Genomic DNA, 19,673 nt, shown 5'->3' on the forward strand with positions numbered 1-19,673 from the left:
AGATAGAAATACATTCAGAAATGGATTATACTTTTTGTTCACATCTGTTTCATTGAAAACTGGACTCCAGTCTATCTCTTGCGGGCTGGTGTTGACATTTGGAGGGTTTCATAATTTATTATCCTAAAAGATTTCCAAGAATTTTCAGAACTGTTGCTCAGATTGATGTCAGTGAGAGTAAGCAGTTGAGCACCATGATCAGAAAGGCCAAGAATTGGACGAACACTGATACTGTTGACTTTTGACTTATCTATAAATATGTTGTCCATCAGACTTTGACAGTTCTCGGTAACTCTAGTTGGAAAATTTACTACTGTCGTCAGATTTTAAGAATCTACTAGATGTTCTAGATCTGCTTTACCATTGCTTTCATTTAGGAAATCTACATTGAAATCACCTGTAATTATTAGATCATTGAATTTTTAGTACACTTGCAATAAGACAGTATCTAACTGCCTCAGGAACACCTTTATGTTCCCTGAGGGAGCTCTGTTTAGTGCTAACACTAAAACTGTAAGGCCACTTACAGTAGTTTCTACGCCACATATGTCAATATCTTGTTCAATACAGTCACTCTTTAAATTCAATGTGCTATATGATACGTTATTTTTTAAGTGAATTACTACTCCACCATTCTTCATGATAGATCTACAGTAATGTGTTGCTAGACAGTAACCACTGAGCTGTAACATTTCAACATTTCTCATGTTGTGTTCACTAAAGCATAAAACATCGGCATCCTTTCTCTTGTTGTTCATCTAAAAGAACAGAAATTTCAATAACTTTGTTTATAAGTCCTCCTATATTATGGTGAAAATTGTCATAGCTTTGGTATTTGCAGAAAGCGGCTGCTTTCGCCTAAAAAAGTATTTGTGGACTCAGAAACAGTAGGCTCATTGTTAACTGTTTCACAGACATTCTGAGCTTGAAAATTAGTCTGATAGGATACCTGGAGCCATTTAAGGGGAATAGGTTCAGAGCGAGGAGATATTTTGTTGTTTTCTTTCATGATTGCTGCATTTAAAAGAGTATCTAGGTTTGTTTACCTGACCTGTTAAGGTGCATGCCGTGTCTGGTAAACAACCCTCTTTGAAAATTACTCGTATGTACAACACAAATGCTGCTAAACTTCTCCTTGAGTGATCGTGTAACATCAAAACCTTCATTGCAAGCTACATTGTTCGAACCATCTATTACAATGACATAATCTTTTTTTACTCTTTCACGATCGCAGCCTGCTACGCCTTCCTGAATTTTCGCACCAGGATCAACCAGCATAGCCTTACTGCGAACAGCTGAAATCGGGAGGAAACTGCAGACATTACTTTTCCTTAGAGCATTCAGCTCTGCTTTATGGTTAAATGATACGGCATCCTCTTGGATAAAATATTCTGGAGGTAAAATAATCCCCCATTTGGATCTCCAAGCAGGGACCACTGCGGAGGCTGTCGTCATCAAGAGAAACAAACCTGACATTCTATGGGTGGGAGTGTGGAATGTTAGATCCCTTAATTGGGCAGGTAGATTAGAAAATTTAAAAAGGGAAATGGATAGGTTGTAGTTAGATATAGTTGGGAGTAGTGAAGTTCGGTGACAGGATGTTCAGGCGAGTGTAGTATTGTAAATACGAAATCAGACAGGAGTAATGCAGGAGTAGGTTTAATGATAAATAAGAAAATAGGAATGCGGGTAAGCTACTATGAATAGCATAGTGAGCACGTTATCTTGGCCAAGATATACACAAAGCAAACACCCACCAGATAGTAAAAGTTTATATGAAAACTAACTCTGCAGCTGAAGAACAACTTGGAAAAAAAAGTGTGATGAGCTAAAAGAAATTATTCAGATAGTTAAGGGAGAGGAAAATTTAATTGTGATGGGGGACTGGAATTTGATAGTAGGAAAAGGAAGTTAAACTGCAGGTGAATACAGACTGGGGGAAAAGAATGAAAGAGGAAACTATTTGGTAGAATTCTGCAGAGAGCAGAATTTAATCATTGGTAATACTTGATCTACAAATTGTGAAAGAAGGTTATATAAATGGAAGAGAGCTGGGGATACTGCAAGGTTTCAGATTGATTGCAGTAGTAAGAAAGTGATTTTAGAACCAGATTTTAAATGTGTTGAATGAAAAGTCTTCTGCTCAGGCTATTAAAGTTCTTTATTTGCTCGTTGTCAAAGCTATAGAAAATAAGTAACTCGCTGTAAAGCAGTAGTCAAAGTTAAAATGGTTGGGTCAAAAAACCAACCTTATCCATAGATTGCTCAGGAAGGTAACATGGCAGCAAACTTATTTTTATTTCGTTGATGACGAATGATGGTACTTGGCTGAACTGTTCTTCCTGTGTACTATAATGATTTCTAGGATAATATCACCTGATGCTGCATTGTAAGAATATAAAACCACATGTGACATTCCAATAAAGGACTTTAACAACCTAAGCAAAATACTTATTATTCAGTGTGCAGCATTTCGGTTGTGGGTAGCCTCATTTTAAAGTTACACATTTTAAACTGTAAGGCGTTTCCAGGGGCAGATGAGCACTCTGACAACAGTTTGTTGGTTGTGATCCATAGATTTAAAGTAAAGAAACAGCCAAAAGGTAGGAAATCGTGGCGGTGGGACATTGGCAAGCTGAAAGAATCAGAGGCTGTTGAGGGTTTGAGACCAGGCATTAGCCAATGATTGAATGAAGTAAGCAAAACGAATTCGGTAGAAGACAAATGGATAACTTTGAGACATGAAATAGTGAATGCAGCAGAGGACTGAACAGGTAGAAAGACAAGGGCTAATAGAAATCCTTGGATATCACAGTGCGCCTGAAAAAAATGGATTGACAGGAATTGCAAGATGGCTAAGCAGGAATACCTCCAAAACAAACAAGGGTATAGACCTATGCATGACTAGAGGAAAGATAGATGCCACCTATTGAAAAATTAAAGAAACATTTGGGGAAAAGGAAAACATTGGTATCAATATCAAGAGCATAGATCAAAAACCAGTACTAAACAAAATTGGGAAGGCTTAAACGTGGAAGGAGTGCATAGGACTGTGCAATGGAAATATACTTGGAGGCAATATTATAGAAGAGAAGAGGATGTAGATGATCAGATAGGAGAAGAATTTAACAGAATACAGGAAGACGTAATTCGAAACAAGACCCTGGAGTTGATGACATTCCCTAAAGACTATTGATAACCTTGGTAGAGCCAGCCATAACAAATCTGTTCCGCCTTGTATGCTAGATACGTGTGACAGATGAATGCCTTCAGAATTCAGGAAGAATGGAATAATTCCAATTCCAAAGAAAGCAGATACTGACAGGTGTTAATACTACCGAAGTCATGATTGCAAAATAGTAACATGAATTGTTTATAGAAGAATGAAAAAAACTAATAGAAGCCAATCTCGGGGAAAATCACTTTGGGTTGTGGAGCAATGTAGGAACGTCTGAAGCTACACTGGCCCTAGGACATGGGTGGTTGTTTAAGGGAAGGCAAACAGATGTTTATAGATTCTGTAGGTTTGCAGGGTATATACAACCTGGGACAACGGGGAAAAACCCAGGATTTTTTTCATCTGGGATGAAGCTACACCTGGTAACTTTTAAGAATTCTGGTAATTTTTAATTTTTCTTGGTTATGAGTTAAATTTTTGTAATTTTGACTGGTGAGAATTGATACTCAAACAAAGAATTTTACTTTAGCCCACTAGTGCAGAATAATAATGCAACAATAAAACATAAATGAGGGAAAATCACCAATATAACACTAAAGTTGCAAAGAAAATGCACCATTTACAACAACAAAACAGTGTGCACACAAGCCTCCGCCAACAGTAAACTGTATCAAAGGCTCCAGGATGAAGACTATGCAATACTTTGTAACAACAAATGGCTTTCGATGAGTGTTGTCATAACTGTCTAAATTAGGTTGTTTGAGCAGTTGCCGGTGGGCTCGTGCCCATGTGCCAAGTGGAAGTTGCATATGAGCATCATCTTCTCCCTCTTCTTGCTATTGAAGTGAGGCTGTTAGATGTATAAGCTGTAGCTGCAAGCAGCCAGATGCTACCCAGAAAGAAATCTGACAGATTTGCTCATGCACAGAACAGAGTTGTAGTGGGGAGTAGTCTCCACGTGACCTGTGTTTACGTTTCAGATTTTGCTGTTCTCTCTTGGTTTAAAGCTTTCACGTCAAATGAAAACAAAATAGATTTCTGTGGCTAGGAGCTGTCAGATGAATTAAAATACATTCACATAATTGCGGAAAACTAAAATATGTTATTAGTTTCAGTTTTCTGATTTTATTTCCATGCTATTGACAATGAAGCATTAATTGCTTAGCAGAACAATGAAGTTATTTTTGTCAGTTTGCTATAAAGAAATTTGGCTTTCATTGATCTTTTCCACAGAGGCAGTCAATTTAATTGAAACAAAGTGTTTCAGTCGACACTATTAGTTAATTTCAAGTGTTCGCTGATTTTCAAGTATGCTTTTCCATCTTCTGGCATGTATGGCATTATGCCCTAATAAAGAACCAAATATATGATAACACAGTAATGTTACTCCAAAAATGACCCTGAAAACCTTAGCAGAATTTTACATATCTGCCTTCCATGAAACATAATGTTTTTTGATAACAAGACCTGTTTCAAAACTTGTCTGGTATCACCTGTAGGCTTGATGTTATGTCTTAATTTGCGTTGTTTATGTCAGATTTAGAGAACACCATTCTTCAGTAAATTATAGACTGGCAGCACACCATATCTTATTCTTGCAACTCTCCCACAAGGCTTGATATTTACTACTGGAGTGGAATATAAACTGCCAGTTATACAATTTTGTGGTTTCACAAGTAACCTTGTTAATTTTTGTACAGTTTGAAAATGTCATGAAAAGCTTATTGTTTTTTGTTCTGGTGTATACAAACTACTTTTTTAAGGAAATTTGTATTCCTTCTTACTAACAGTGGCGTTTGGGTGTAAACTTGATTTGAAATGCTGCATGACAGTATTGCGGAGTATGTGGGAAAAAAAAAAAATCTATGTTAAAATGACCACATGGTAAAATATTTGGGAATTGTGGGCTGTAATTTTGAAATGAATATTGTACTTTCTAATTTTGCACTTCTTATCTGGATAGGATATGATAAAACAATTATCTTGTAAGTACAAGAACTCCATATGTCCCCTCCAAAGGACATTCCGCACTGCTGCACATGGTCACATGATGCCCCACTTCATACAAAATTCCAAATAGAAATGCGACACAAGCACAGTAACACCTGTCTTCTGGTGCTTTGTGACAACTGCCCAAACCAACCTCTTCCTAACAAGTCAGGTGGTTAGAGAAGTGTTACTTTGAAAGTAAATTTCCTTTTATGCAAAATGGATTATGTTACATGTGAGAATGTGCGACGAATTTCGTAAATAACAGAACATTTTACTCTTATTCAATACTTAACACTTTGAGCACCAGCCATTAAAAACATTTCGGCCCCAGAAGACCAGACATTTAGGTCATCATTTAAAATTTGAGGCGTATTTGTGTTTGATATATCTTAAAGAATAACGCATGCAAAAAAGAAAAATGTTAAATGTCAGAGCTTAGCTTTTCTTGTAGGTATACTACCATATTTGTGTGTTCGTGCTGCTTAACAATGATGTTGCTATTGGCTGGATTACGTGTCCTATCCTCTTAATATCTGCTGTCATTTGCCGGCTAGATAACGTGATGTGAGCTATGATTGGCTGACAAAAGTGCATCACAACCTCGATTTCAGATTTCCAGTGCTTTGGAAATTAAGATGCTGAGTTTGGTGGAATTCGTATTTATACTTTCGTAGTACGAAAATATGCAGCATACATATTGCTGCACAGCAAAGATCTTTCCAAAACTTGATATTCCTTTGCTGAGTTTTTTTTTTTTTTCCCTAAAGAGCCAGGAAGTTCTACGCCAGTGTATAAAGCCTTTGCCATTCAAAGGATTGGAAAGTTTTTCAGTTCAGAGGGAACATATGCTGTCACTTAACACGGAGAAGTGTGTTTCACCCCGGGAAATCGGGGAATTTTTTTCCTTGTCCGCAAATACACCCTGCTTTGGAGAAAGCTTTTGACGATGTGGTCTGGAATACACTCTTTGAAATTCTGAAGGTAGCAGGGTAAAATTCATTGAGTGAAGGATTATACACATCCTGTACAGAAATGGGACTGCAGTTAGACAAATCAAAGGATATGAAAGGGAAGCAGTGGTCGAGAAGAGAATGAGACAGGATTTTACCTATCCTCAATATTATTCGATCTGTTCATTCATTACTTCTCTCAGGCAGCAAAGGACTTGAAAGAGCAGTTGAATGGAAGGGGGATATAAGACAAACATTAACATAAGCAAAACGAGGGTAATGGAATGTAGTCAAATTAAATGAGGTAATGCTGAGGGAATTACATTAGGAAAAGAGACACTTAAAGTAGTAGGCAAATTTTGATATGTGGGCAGTAAAATAACTGATGGTGGCTGAAGTAGAGAGAGTATAAAATGTAGACTGGCAATGGTACAAAAAGTGTTTCTGAAGAAGAGAAATTTGTTAACATTGAATATAGATTTCATTTCTGAAGTATTTTGTATGGAGTACAGCCTGTATGGAAGTGAAATGTGGACAATAAACAATTCATACAAGAAGAGAAAACTTTGTTAAACTGGATGCTGCAGAAGAATGCTCGAGATTAGATGGGTAGATGGTACTGAATGGAATTAAGAGAAAAAGAAATTAGTGACAAAGCTTGACTAAAATAAGTGATCAGGTGATAGGACACACCCTGAGATGTTAGGGGATTACCAATTTATTACTGGAGGGAAGTGTGGGAGGTAGGCAGTTAGTTTTTTGCTGGCTTCTCATTAAAATTGAGGGAGAAATTTAAAAAGAGGACATTCATTACAGATGATCACACAACATGAAGAAAGGCTAGCAAGTACACTCTAGTAGTTAGCCACTAGAGACATTTACATTAATTACTGTTTCATATTTCAGTAGCTGTTTTATATCACAACAGTAAACCCCCAGTTCTTTATAGAATCAAACTCCCATGTATAAAAGAGCTTCAAATGTCTGATTTCCTTACAAATTAATTATGTGTCAAACATTTGTCTGTAACCTTGTAAGCAAGAAAAAGTTTAGGAAAGGTTTGAAATTATGCACAAAGTCTGTTGTAAGTCACTAAGTGCTCTAAGTATGAAACATTGAATGGACATGAACTGGGTAATTTGCACTCCATTTTAAGTGAAAACTAGGTTTTCACTCATTTCAGTGGGTATGGCATCATATCTCTTGAACTCTGTGTGTCATACAGTGATACAATTTTGCAGGTACATTAAGTGATATAAGCAGATACTGTGTAAAAAGTTGTGAATAGAGCTAGCAGCAAAGAAATAATAAAATATAATGTGTGTTGTGGCAATTTTTACATGAACAGTGAAAATGTAGTAAGTGATAAAAAATTTTCCTTTAGTCTTTTGTGGTGTGGGTTGGGGGGGGGGGGTGTCAGTGAGAAAAAGCTTCATAAAGTATTGAAATCATTTGTAATATTTGTTAGAAGTTGGTAAATGCCCTCATTCTCAAATGCCGGATGAATTAAATTCTTTCATTTTCGTGTTGTCAGTTATGCTGCTTCAAGACAGACTGTTTCTAACGGTATTACTGGTCTTACTGTGTTAAATTTTTAACAGAAGATTATGCATTTTAATGACTAGATTATGTCAGCATTTTAAATTTGATCAGTAACTATGCAAAGTATTGAAAATCAAATTTTTGTTGTCCCTATACTGCAACTGGTATCTGGTTCTGGGATACTGTTTTAGTAATTGTATAGTTTTTTATGTCTGCATCGATGTATGCAAAGCACTTTTAGAATTGCGTTAAAGTACTTATAAGAAAGGTAATGGTAAAATGTATACTTTCATGGCCAGAAATTTCACAGTTAATAAACTGCTCTGGGATATTATGCAGTGTTCAATTGGGTTTCACCTTAAAACCTGACGTTGTGGGGATGAAACGTTGGGTTTTAAGGTGAAACCCACAGCATAGCCTGGGGCATTTCATTAATTGTGAAGGTAGGTAGTGTCATTAAAATATGATTAATGAAATATGCATACAACCTGCCACACAGATTACTTGATCCTGCTAGATCATTTGTTAGAGGGCAGATACCATGGCCGTGTGTAAACCATTTTTATTTATCATCAAAATCTGTACACTAAAAGTGATACTCTTGCTTTTTTGAATTGTGTAGCGTGTTTTTAAATAAGTTGTTGTACTGCAAGTATAGGTGAAATGGATATCGATGAACTGGCTGGTATCGGGCCCAGTTTTACTATCTGGCTGTATACTGGGTGGTAAGTCAGTATTCAGCAGACAACCTGATTTTCAATAAATTATGAAAATTTCATAAAATGAACTGTATTCAGTTCAGATATAAGATACTCGAAACCCAAATAAAACGACTATATCTTCAAATCAAAACACTGCTTTTTGTTAAGATGAATAATAAATTAATACTCGTACTGAGCCAGAGGCAAAATCTGGTGAATCAACACCAGTTTCTCTGCAATTAACAGGTAATAAGTGATTTCACTTGTCATCGTAAACAAGGAGCTTAGAGAAAATTCTTTAACTTGTCAAGTTCAGGTTCTGTGTTACATTAGCTGATTGCAACAGATTTGAACTATCTTCAAATAATAATCAATCTCGCTCACAATTGCTTTTGTTTTAGACTATCATACTATTATTATTTTCATTTTCCACCTCACTAAAGCAGTCCCAAAACCTCCCATGAGCTTCGTGAGTCCCAGCTGATTCAGTCTTGTCTCCTTTATTTTTTTTAACAAACATGGGAAATGAACTGCTCTTGTTATGGAAGTTGCTTCGTCAAATTCAAGTGGTATCTCGTATCAGCGTCTTTCAGCTGCAACAGTTCCCAAGTAGGTCTGTCTTTGACCTAGCAAGATTGCAAATCAAGTAATTTATACTTTAATTTAAGGAGCTGAAACAACTTTCTAATTCAGCTTTTACAATTTTCTTGTGTGTGATAAGTAGATGTTTCGTACACTGTATCATCATTATCTAAATACTGTATTTACTCAAATCTAAGCCGCACTTGAATCTAAGCCGCACCTGAAAAGTGAGACTCGAAATAAAGGAAAAAAAAATTCTGAAGCTAAGCCACACATGAAATTTGAGACCCGAAATTAAAGGGGAGAGAAAAGTTTTAGGCCGCACCTCCAAATCGAAACAAAGTTGGTCCATTGTAGTATGAGACACAATTTAGGTTGAATGAATCAAGATACAGCTACAGTAGTTTGGTTCGAGTCGTAAGCTTAGCAGTTAAGCTTTACCAGGTAGCCATTGCACTCCGTCCGTATTTATACGGGTACCCTTCCTTTTTCACGTGCTTCATCTGGTTTGAATTGATTGCTTATTTTGCTTTGATCTGATAAGTGCCGATTTCTTTGTTATAGGTGTTTACGTCACTCTAAGCTGAAAATGCGTTACTGTACTGTGTCGTGCATTGTTTGTCACATTCTGATAGTGCATGTTTACAGCCTGTCGCTGCTCGTGGCATGGCTTGCTTTTGTGCACGCTACCGCCGCTTACAATTTTTAAAAAAAGAGAATTGTCTCATTAGTGAAACAATGGAAAGAGACTGCTATTTGTTGTTACTTACACTGCTGCTTTCTTTGATAATGACCAACAAGAACCAAATAATAGACTGCGTAAGATAGAACATGTTCTGAACGAGAGTTAGGCGAAAATTTTTCTCCGTTTGAAAATCTTTGCGGCCGCTTTTTTAGTACATCAAATTCTGCACAGAAATTAGTCATCTTAGATTTAAAAATCTAGTCAATTGCCGTGCTTCATTTCTGACTGTATCACTATTAGGCATAAGAATAATACGAATATAAACATGACACGAAACGTATATTCTTCCGTGTTTGCTATTGTCTCACTCTAGTTTCGTAGTTTATTAGGCAGACAGGATTTAAACAAGATAGCAGCAGACACGAAAGAATACATGGCAAAATGTATATATTCGTATTATTCTTATGGTGAAGAGAATACTGCATGTGATTCACAATTCATCAGGTTCCTATTAGCAACCATCTCTTCTCACAGGTAGGAAAAAATTCAGAACGTAGAGTTGGCCATATTGACAGAAATCCCAAACAGTCTTGCCAGTCAGATTTTTGTAGTACATTGAAATTCTGCTACATTCGAAGATGAACAATGCGGAATTTGTATTTACTTCATTGGATAATGTACGATGATGCAGTGGTCGAAACTCGGGGCGGAGAAAAAAAAAACCTCGTCTTCCACAATTTTTTTTAAATTTATTTATTTATTTATTTATTTATTTACTGACACAGAGGCTTTGGCCCCAGTATTTATCTTTGTACCTACAAAGCATGCCTGTGTAGCGCTACATATATTCGACGGCAGAAGTTAGTTGTGGCGGCACCTACCCACATTTTCCGAACTTCCGCCTTTGCACTTGAATCTAAGCCGCAGGCGGTTTTTTGGATAACAAAAACCGGAAAAAAAGTGTGGCTTAGATTCGAGTAAATACGGTACTTATTTAATGCCACAACATGTGGTATTACTTTGAATGTACAGAAGAGACAAGAACTTATTTTATTTCTTCAAAGGACATCGAAAGCTTAACACAACAGGTGCTCTGCCATGTAAAATGTGGAATTCCACCTCATGCTGATATCTTGCGCCAACTGATGCTTCAGTAAATCTACCTCATTTTGAATAGCCAACAGTTATTCTTGAGCTAAGACAGAATGATTGAAATCCATTACAAAACATCTAACTATAGTGATCATTCCTAAACCTTTAGGCTGGACCTTCATTAATTCATTCACAACTCTCAGAAGACAATGGATGGAACATTTAGCAGAAACATACTCAGCCACTCGAACACCTTCCACAATGTTAGTGCCATTGTTATGAATGGGTAAATGTATTTTGATTTTGTCTGTCCCAGTGATCTGTGACAATATTAAGCTTCCAAGCTATATTTCTCAAGTGTGAGAACCTAGAAAAGGTTCCAGCTGAATTTAGGATATAGCCAGTTAGCTATGACATTCGAGAAACTGTCATTATTACATAAACAGATGCATATATCAGAAGTTACAGAAAATGTAAGAGCACATGAAATGTTTATTTCGATTTTTCACAATTTTTTCTTTTATTTTGGGAGCAATTGTTTTTCAAAAGCTTGGCACTTTTATAGTGAGGTAAAGTTTGTTCTAAGTCTTGTAAATCCAGCCCTTCCTATGATAGATAATGGCTCACAGTCTAGTGCAATCATTTCTGCAATTAAATAATTATCCTTTTTTTATTTAAGTTGTTTACATTCCAAAGCAATTTCCTTTCAAACCGTTCTGACGCAGTCAGTTGCTTTTCTGTCGGTGTTGAAGGTGAACTTGTATTAGTAATAATGAAAGGGGGTGTACACACAGCAGTGACTGTACCTTCATTAAGTGCTTGGAATTCATATGGATGTTTTATTTTCAAATGATTTTTCATAGCTGGATTACCTGCTAGACAAAATAATTTAAGAGAGTTAAGGTAGGTCTATGCTTCACAGAAACACCCGCGCATCTCCAATTAGCTTAAATAAACAAAGTATTTGATAAGTATATACCTATTTAATGGTATTAATCATGATGTCTAGGGACAGACACATTGTTGATCACCATAGTAAAACTGTTGAAAAAAAGAAGACAATTAAAGATTTTGGTATAAACCTGTTTTTTTTCCTTCTCTACTATGAAAAACTTAAATAGTCAAGTGGCAAACTTAACAAACTTATAATTGTCAGTGTTTATATCAAAAGATCCCCAAATGACATTTTTATATATCTTGTAAATAACAAATTGTTTGTAAGAAGTAACCTCAAATAAAATCAAGTGAAGGTGATTACAATTTGCAAAAAATCAAATAGACAAAGTCAAAGTGGTATCTGCTCAGCTATCCGTTTTATGTTTAATTTTAAGTTACCTGCATAATGTCTGATGATTCATATTACATCCCACACTTTCGTATTACACTGAAGAACTAAGGAAACTGGTACATCTGCCTAATATCTCGTAGGGCCCCCACGAGCATGCAGAAGTGTCGCAACGTGACGTAGCATGGCTTAACTAATGTCTGAGATAGTGGTGGAGGGAATTGACGCCATGAATCCTGCAGGGCTGTCCATAAACCTGTAAGAGTACAAGGGGGTGGAGATCTCTTCTGAACAGCACATTGCAAGGCATCCCAGATACGCTCAATGTTCATGTCTGGGGAGTTTGATGGCCAGCGGAAGTGTTTAAACTTGGAAGTGTGTTCCTGAAGCCACTCTGTAACAATCCTGGAAGTGTAGGGTGTCGCATTTTCCTGCTGGAATTGACTAAGTCTGTCGGAATGCACAATGGACATGAATGGATGCAGGTGATCAGACAGGATGCTTACATACGTGTCACCTGTCAAGAGTTGTATCTAGGTGTATCAGGGGTCTCATATCATTCCAACTGCACGTGCCTCTCACCGTTACACTCCACCAGCTTGAACAGTCGCCTGCTGATATACAGGATCCGTGGATTCATGAGGTTGTCTCTGTTCCCGTAAACGTCCATCTGCCCAATACAATTTGAAATTAGACTCATCCAACTAGGCAACATGTTTCCAGTCATCAACAGTCCAATGTCGGTGTTGATGGGCCCAGGAGAGGCATAAATTAGCTTTGTGTTGTGCAGTCATCAAGGGTACACAAGACAGCTCTCATCAAGGGTACACAAGACAGCTCATATTGATGATGTTTTGTTGAATTGTTCGCACGCTGACACTTGTTGACGGCTCAGCAGTGAAATCTGCAGAAATTTGGGGAAGGGTTGCAATTCTGTCACATTCAAAGTGTCTCTTCAATTGTCATTGGCCCTGTTCTTGCAGGATCTTTTCTCAGTCGCAGCGGTCAGAGATTTGATGTTTTGCCGGATTCCTGATATTCACGGTACACTCACGAAATAGTTGTACGTGAAAAGCTCCATTTCATTGCTACCTCGGAGATGCTGTGTCCTAACAGTCATGCACCAACTATAATACCACATTCAGATTCACTTAAATCTTGATAACTTGCCATTGTAGTTGTTGTTGTGGTCTTCAGTCCTGAGACTGGTTTGATGCAGCTCTCCATGCTACTCTATCCTGTGCAAGCTTCATCATCTCCCAGTACCTACTGCAACCTACATCCTTCTGAATCTGCTTAGTGTATTCATCTCTTGGTCTCCCTCTACGATTTTTACCCTCCACGCTGCCCTCCAATGCTAAATTTGTGATCCCTTGATGCCTCAAAACATGTCCTACCAACCGATCCCTTCTTCTAGTCAAGTTGTGCCACAAACTTCTCTTCTCCCCAATTGTAGTATCAGTAGCCGATCTAACAACTGCCCCAGACACTTTTTGTCTTATATAGGCATTGCCGACCGAAGTGCCGTATTCTGTCTATTTATGTATCTCTGTAATTGAATACGCACAACTATACCAGTTTCTTTGGTGCTTCAGTGTATTTCCTGAATTTTATGGTATTGTTTTTGTACACAGATTGTGTTATTTCTATAACTTAAAGATCTTATTTAGACTTGTCACCCATGTTTTTTCATAATTCTTTTTTGACTATTAAGTTTCATTTGAATAAATAGTACACACTGATTTACTACAAATAATTCAACTGAAAACATATGAAAACTGCTTTTACAGATGTGCCATAAGATGAAACCATTTGTGGGCGCTCGTGTTTGTTTTTATGGGTTTCCAGATGAAGAAAGACAGCACATGACAGAGATATTACTACAAAATGGTGGTGAAGCAACCGATGTGGAAGATGGAACAAGCACTCATGTTGTAAGTTATGAAGAATCTCTCTATTGTTAACTTTTTATAGGGATCAGGAAAAGGGCAATAAGGTAGAATGTGTTATGGGGCAGTAAGATTGTTTTGTGGGTTCCATATAATAAAAATGAAAATTAGACTTTAATGCAGTGTTTGTATAATTTTTTTTACAAATTTGCTAGTCCTCTTTTTTCCTGTCATGTTGTGTTAATGTTTTGTGGCATTAGCAGTCTGCTATTAACAATTACTTGTGTTGCTTTGTTTGCTAACATGGAAAAGCACAGATTTATTAACAGTAAAGTAGGGAAAAATAATTGGGATTGGTTCCTGGTCTTTCATATGGTTGAAGGACTGTTACGACAGTTGTCATGAAGAGACTTCCAAGAGTGCAATAAATAATTTCCCATTAGGATATATGAACATGCAACCAATTTGTAATTGGGGATAGGCAATATTATTCTCCCTCCATGACACATTATTTGAATGAAACTTGCAGATTTTCTTCAGCTTTAAGGTACATGGGAATACACTTTCTTTTTGGCTTGGTTGACTCTCAAGGCCTACATGTCAGTTGTGATTGTCCCACTCATTGGCATCTTGTCAGCCTTAATGTATCAACAAGGCCCCAGTATATCCTAACATCATCATTTTAGACTTTCATTTTTAGCTTCCACCTCAAGTGTTAAATCATCGTAAAGATAGATGCAAGAATTCTGTGTCAGTAAAAGCTATAATATCTCAATTAAATATAGTTCATTTCAAGACAGTTCTGTGTGGGAGATCTTGATGGCAATCTTCGGTTGCATGGCAGTTAATGATTCCTATCAGTGTAGGTCCATTTCAGTGAAGGCATATGCTTAGATAAACCAGGCGACCAGTAAAATATAATAATATTTTATCAGTTGTATACACATTTTTTGCTAACAATTTGCAATGACGTGACTTGCTGAATTGTTGAATTATTAATAATTGCAAGAGTCTTCTGTTGATATTTCAAATTGTGATTAGAATGCTTTTGCTTTTAGTTTGATTTTGTTGTTGTGATATAAATTACCTATTTTCGTGAATATCACTCAGTACATTCACTCAGTACATTCAAGTGTTTTACAAAATTAATTATATATATGTATTGGGACAAGAAAGGTATTCTCCATTGTAAAATATTAATATGTTTAATATCCTTTTCTATGCTTTCTCCTGATGTCCTTCAGATCCTGTTTTCCTTTCAGTTGGTTTTGGGAACTAATCACTTAAATAATTCTGTCTTTTTTTGTGCATGATATTAACACATTTTTGCTGGAATCAGGTTGCATTGCTTACTGTCAAAAGATGTCAATATGAATTTACCATCCTTAGCATGTATCAGCAGTGAAAGAAATGTAACACTATTTTGCAGGTTGTTGACGGGGCTGAAAAATACTATCTTCTGAAGCATAGGATGGTGATCAGTAAAAGATGGTCTCTGTCTCCAACCAGCAGCACTGCTACTACTAATCTTAACACTAAAGTTACAAGGTTGTCTAACAATACGCCCACTGACCTTGCTCCACAGCAATTAACATCACCCAGATGTTCAACACCTTACTGTCATTGTGGACGAAGTATGGAAAACAACTCCGGGTTCTCTAGTTTATGTGTAAAAGACAGAAGCATATCACCAGCCTCTAATGGAATAAAAAGATGCCTGTCTTTTGGTGGTGAAAGTGTACTACGTAAATGTGACATGGTTGACATTGAAAATGTCATGAATGAAAGCTGTGTCACTCTAATAAATGATTCCGATTCAGGAGAACGCCATGTTTTCAAGCAAATAACAAATTCAGTTCCTAAAGTTAGGACAAACAGTCTCATGGAACATTCTGTTCAGAGTGCACAACACAGGAAAAGCATTCCAAAGCGCTCTGCTTCATCGCTTGGAACAGAATTATCTGTTGAAGACTATTTTGTGCCTGACAAAATGCCAAAATTTGATATCGAGACAGGAAAAGCTAGGGAGTCAGTACATGAAGAATCTGCCTGCAAATCAGCAATGAATGCATCTTTTGGACCTTACGAGACATTATTTATGGAAGTAATTTCGGATTCAGGCAGAGGCAGAAGCCCGCAGTTTTCCTCTTCCACAATAACAGCAGTGTGCAAACCAACAGTGAAGTCATGTGGATACCCACGTGTAGCTGAAGAGGATGTATTAACTGAACTGGTACTTGCATATGTTAACTTTTAATCTCATTTTTTGTCTATAATATCCTCTTAGTGGCCTGTTCCTTTATATTTATTTATATGGTAGGGATGTTACCAGCGCACTTTATTATGAGAGAACTGAACTGAGATTTTTATAAAGCTTGTACTCTATATTGATTATGTTAGGTATCATTGTAGTTGCATAGTGGTACAGGAAAAGGAACAGGTTACTTTGTAGGACTACATATGACCTGAGTGTTTATTTGTAGTTATAAAAGTGACTTAAGTTGAATCACATCCACTTCTTTTATACGTGGAAAAAAGACAAAAGCATGTTGATGAGAGCATGAATTGAACATTTGAAACAAGATTATATAAAATTTTTGCTTAGCTATGTTTGCTTAAATTCTTATCTTTTTTTGCATGATATGCTTGTTCTGGTATAATATCTTCTATTGTAGATAATTCTGGTTGTGAGAATTGAAGATGCTTTGTTGATTCGTCTTTCTCATACTTCTCTTTCCATTCTGTATGGTGATGTGCATACTTATTTTTCTTTTTACTGTGCATGATTTTGTGTAATAATTGTGCTTTAATTAGTAAACCAGTAGGGGGGGGGGGGGTTTGTAGGTAGGTGGTAGGTCTTATAAAAGTAAATGCTAAATTGTAACATGGAAATCAAATGGTTTGTTAGGCCGATAGTATATGTAGGTGCTGATTGAGATTACTTTAGAGTAGCAATTCACATGAATTAAGATTGTTTTCTAAGAAAACTCCAGTTTAACTTTTGTATGTGTAAGACGTAAGAGTGTAAAGGTCTTAAACTTTCCAGATAAAGGCATAAATAATAATTAGGTGGGTTAATTATAAAACAGCCACTAGTTATTTGATAGTGGTAACAACACAACATCTCATTGGCACACACAGTGATGTGACAACAAGCTATTAATTTTTGGAGCTGTGCTCTTTCTTAGTGTGAAAAAATGAAAATTTTTAATCATTGAGATTTAGCAATTTTCAGGAATTTCAAAGACTGAATCTTCAATAAACGCGCGTGTGTGTGTGGAGGGGGGGGGGGGGGGGGGGGGGTGGAAGCTCCATGTTGAAGGGAGCGCAAGAGTTAGTATGGTGATCATTATCCTCTTTTAATAACTCTTCTCATTGTTTTTGCTAAGCTTATTTCAGACCTTAGCTGTTTTTCACGAGGCTCCTCTCTTTTGTCATTCTCTGTAACTTCAGTTCCTTTTTTGCCATTGTCAGTTCTACCTCTCAGTATCAGGTGTGGCTCGTGGTTTCTATACTGGGGAAGGCTGCGGCATTTATCAATCGGAGCCAACATAGACCTCGGGTTACGTTACAGATTAGTCTGACATAAACAACTAAGAATTCAGGGGGAGGGGGGTGGAGAGATAACTCTATACCCATAATTTTACATACTGTATCTTCTATAATCAGGTATTAAATATCATTAGAAGCTAACTTTGAGTTAAAAACTTTGGTTAGTGATTTTATACGTCATTACATTTTCTGACACTTTGCAGCAAATCATATGAAAAGACACGTTTCAGAGAGATCTTGAATGCGATGAATGTTAACTTTGCGGCTGCTTAATATTTTTGGTGTTTTCAGTTCTAAACTTAAGGGGTTTGTGGTTTACCTCCAAAGCCCGAAGTTTACAAGTTCGCATGACGATACTGTGATGTTTTGGTGACGTCACAGGTCTTGTGCTGTGATTGGGTGGCATGAGCAATCTGTGCAACTGCCATATTAATTCACGTGTTTGAGAAGCGAACAGTTCGTATTTATTGTGTATTATGAAAATAGGCATTTATGTGAAAGAGCGCACTAAAGATCTCTCCAAAATACGTCATTTTTAGTATGGTTTGTTGTGCTAAATTACACAAAATGTGACACTGTAACGGTACCAAAAGTGATTCCTTTCAGAAAATGTCATCACGTTTATGACTGGCTAAATGTGACATAACCCTTTTTTACTCACTTCACTTAATAGGCTAAGTAGGACTTAAATATAAATAAATTACCTCTTATCAATTATGAATGCACTTTTGCTTACCTCAATTCATTTGTTTATAGATGAAGTCAGCTCGTCTCCCCTTCTGTGCAGCAAAATGGTGTATGACCATTTCATTGAGATTTGGCCGATTCAGTAATTCTTTTTCTAGGGAACACATTGCAAGCGCACAAAGTCTGTCCTCATTCATAGTGTTGCGCATGAATGTTTTCACTCGCTTTAATGTAGAGAAGCAGCGTTCTGCCTCTCTGCTCGTCATAGGGAAGGTTACTATTATTTGCAAAAGTTTTACACTTTCAGGAAAAGCTTTAGCGAGATTGTTATCGTAAAGAAAGTTCAACAAGGTCAAAGCACCTGACGCCTTCATCAAATCTTTTTGGCTGTACAACACGTTCAGCTCGTGACATAGATCTGAAGACTGTAAATTGAACAAATTAACAGCTATTTTAAGCTCTTTTTCCGGAAAAATAGTTTGATGTTTTGCAAACAACAATGGATCAAACAGTTGTGCAATCGATAAGTGATCGCTGGAACTGAATCGTTCTCTGATCTGAGTTGTGATGAGGTCGCAAACGTTTCGTGCACACACTATTCTTGATTCTGTGAAACGTCCCCGTTTTGCAGTTGGTTCTACCTGTTCCCAGTGATCGTCAGTTTCAAGTGAGGCTCTAATTTGCTGGACAGAATCTGCAAAGTGTGATACATATTCAACAGTTTTCACTGCATCAATATTCCTCTGCTGCAGTTGATTAAAGAGAATGTCACAATGAGGCATGACTGTATTAAAAAAAAATTAACCAAAAGAGGAAATCTTCGTCTTGCAGGAAACCCTTCAGTCCCGTGGCCTTGTTTATTGTCTTGTAATCACTGGCATCATCATCAATAATGCTTTCTAGGCACTCAACAATTTCCTTTTGGTATTTGTACACAGTGGTTACGCTCCGTGATTTAAAATTCCATCTGATGAACCGAGTACATGTAGGAATATGCTTCTTCACTACTTTGTCAAGAATGGCTGTACGGCTAGAAGACCGGGGGAAAAAAAGGTGGGAGTTCCTTCCAAGTTGCTAAAGAAGATCTGTACTTGTTTATTGCCTGTCACACAACGCTCAACAATTAAATTGAACTGATGGGCGTAACAGTGAATAAAGTGAGCACTCCTGTACATTTCTCTAATTCTAGTTTGAACTCCACTTTTATGGCCACTCATAACAGGAGCACCGTCGTAATACTGAGCTATCAGTTTTTCAGGTGTTTCACGTACATTCATTTTCTCTAGCTCGTAGAGAACAGCTGCAGTTACATCGTCTGCACTGTGACTTTTTGGGCATACAAAGGAAATAAATCTTTCATTTATTTGTCCCAGTAGATCATAGCGAATTATTAGGACCAATTGTGACAAATTTGCGCAGTCAGTAGTTTCATAAACTTCTGTTGCAAGAAAGTTTGCCTTCGACAGTTGACTCCTGATGATATTAAGGCATACCTCATAAATTGATTCCAGGAGTTCATTTTGAATTGTCTTCAATAG

General features: G+C 37.0%; 1 protein-coding gene across 6 annotated transcripts in view; it reads left to right on the plus strand.

The window, feature by feature from the left end:
* The window catches only part of LOC126235716 (protein ECT2), a 236,580-nt gene that overhangs the window by 93,261 nt on the left and 123,646 nt on the right, over positions 1–19,673 (plus strand). For 4 of the 6 annotated variants that reach the window (XM_049944486.1, XM_049944485.1, XM_049944482.1 and 1 more), the window contains 2 exons: positions 13,798–13,941; positions 15,326–16,129. In XM_049944486.1, coding sequence (XP_049800443.1) covers positions 13,798–13,941; positions 15,326–16,129 — 948 coding nt within the window. The remainder of the gene's footprint in view (positions 1–13,797; positions 13,942–15,325; positions 16,130–19,673) is intronic. The other 2 variants (XM_049944487.1, XM_049944488.1) reach the window with 1 other exon arrangement.

This window comes from Schistocerca nitens, chromosome 2, assembly GCF_023898315.1.
Source record: "Schistocerca nitens isolate TAMUIC-IGC-003100 chromosome 2, iqSchNite1.1, whole genome shotgun sequence".
Lineage (NCBI taxonomy): Eukaryota > Metazoa > Arthropoda > Insecta > Orthoptera > Acrididae > Schistocerca > Schistocerca nitens.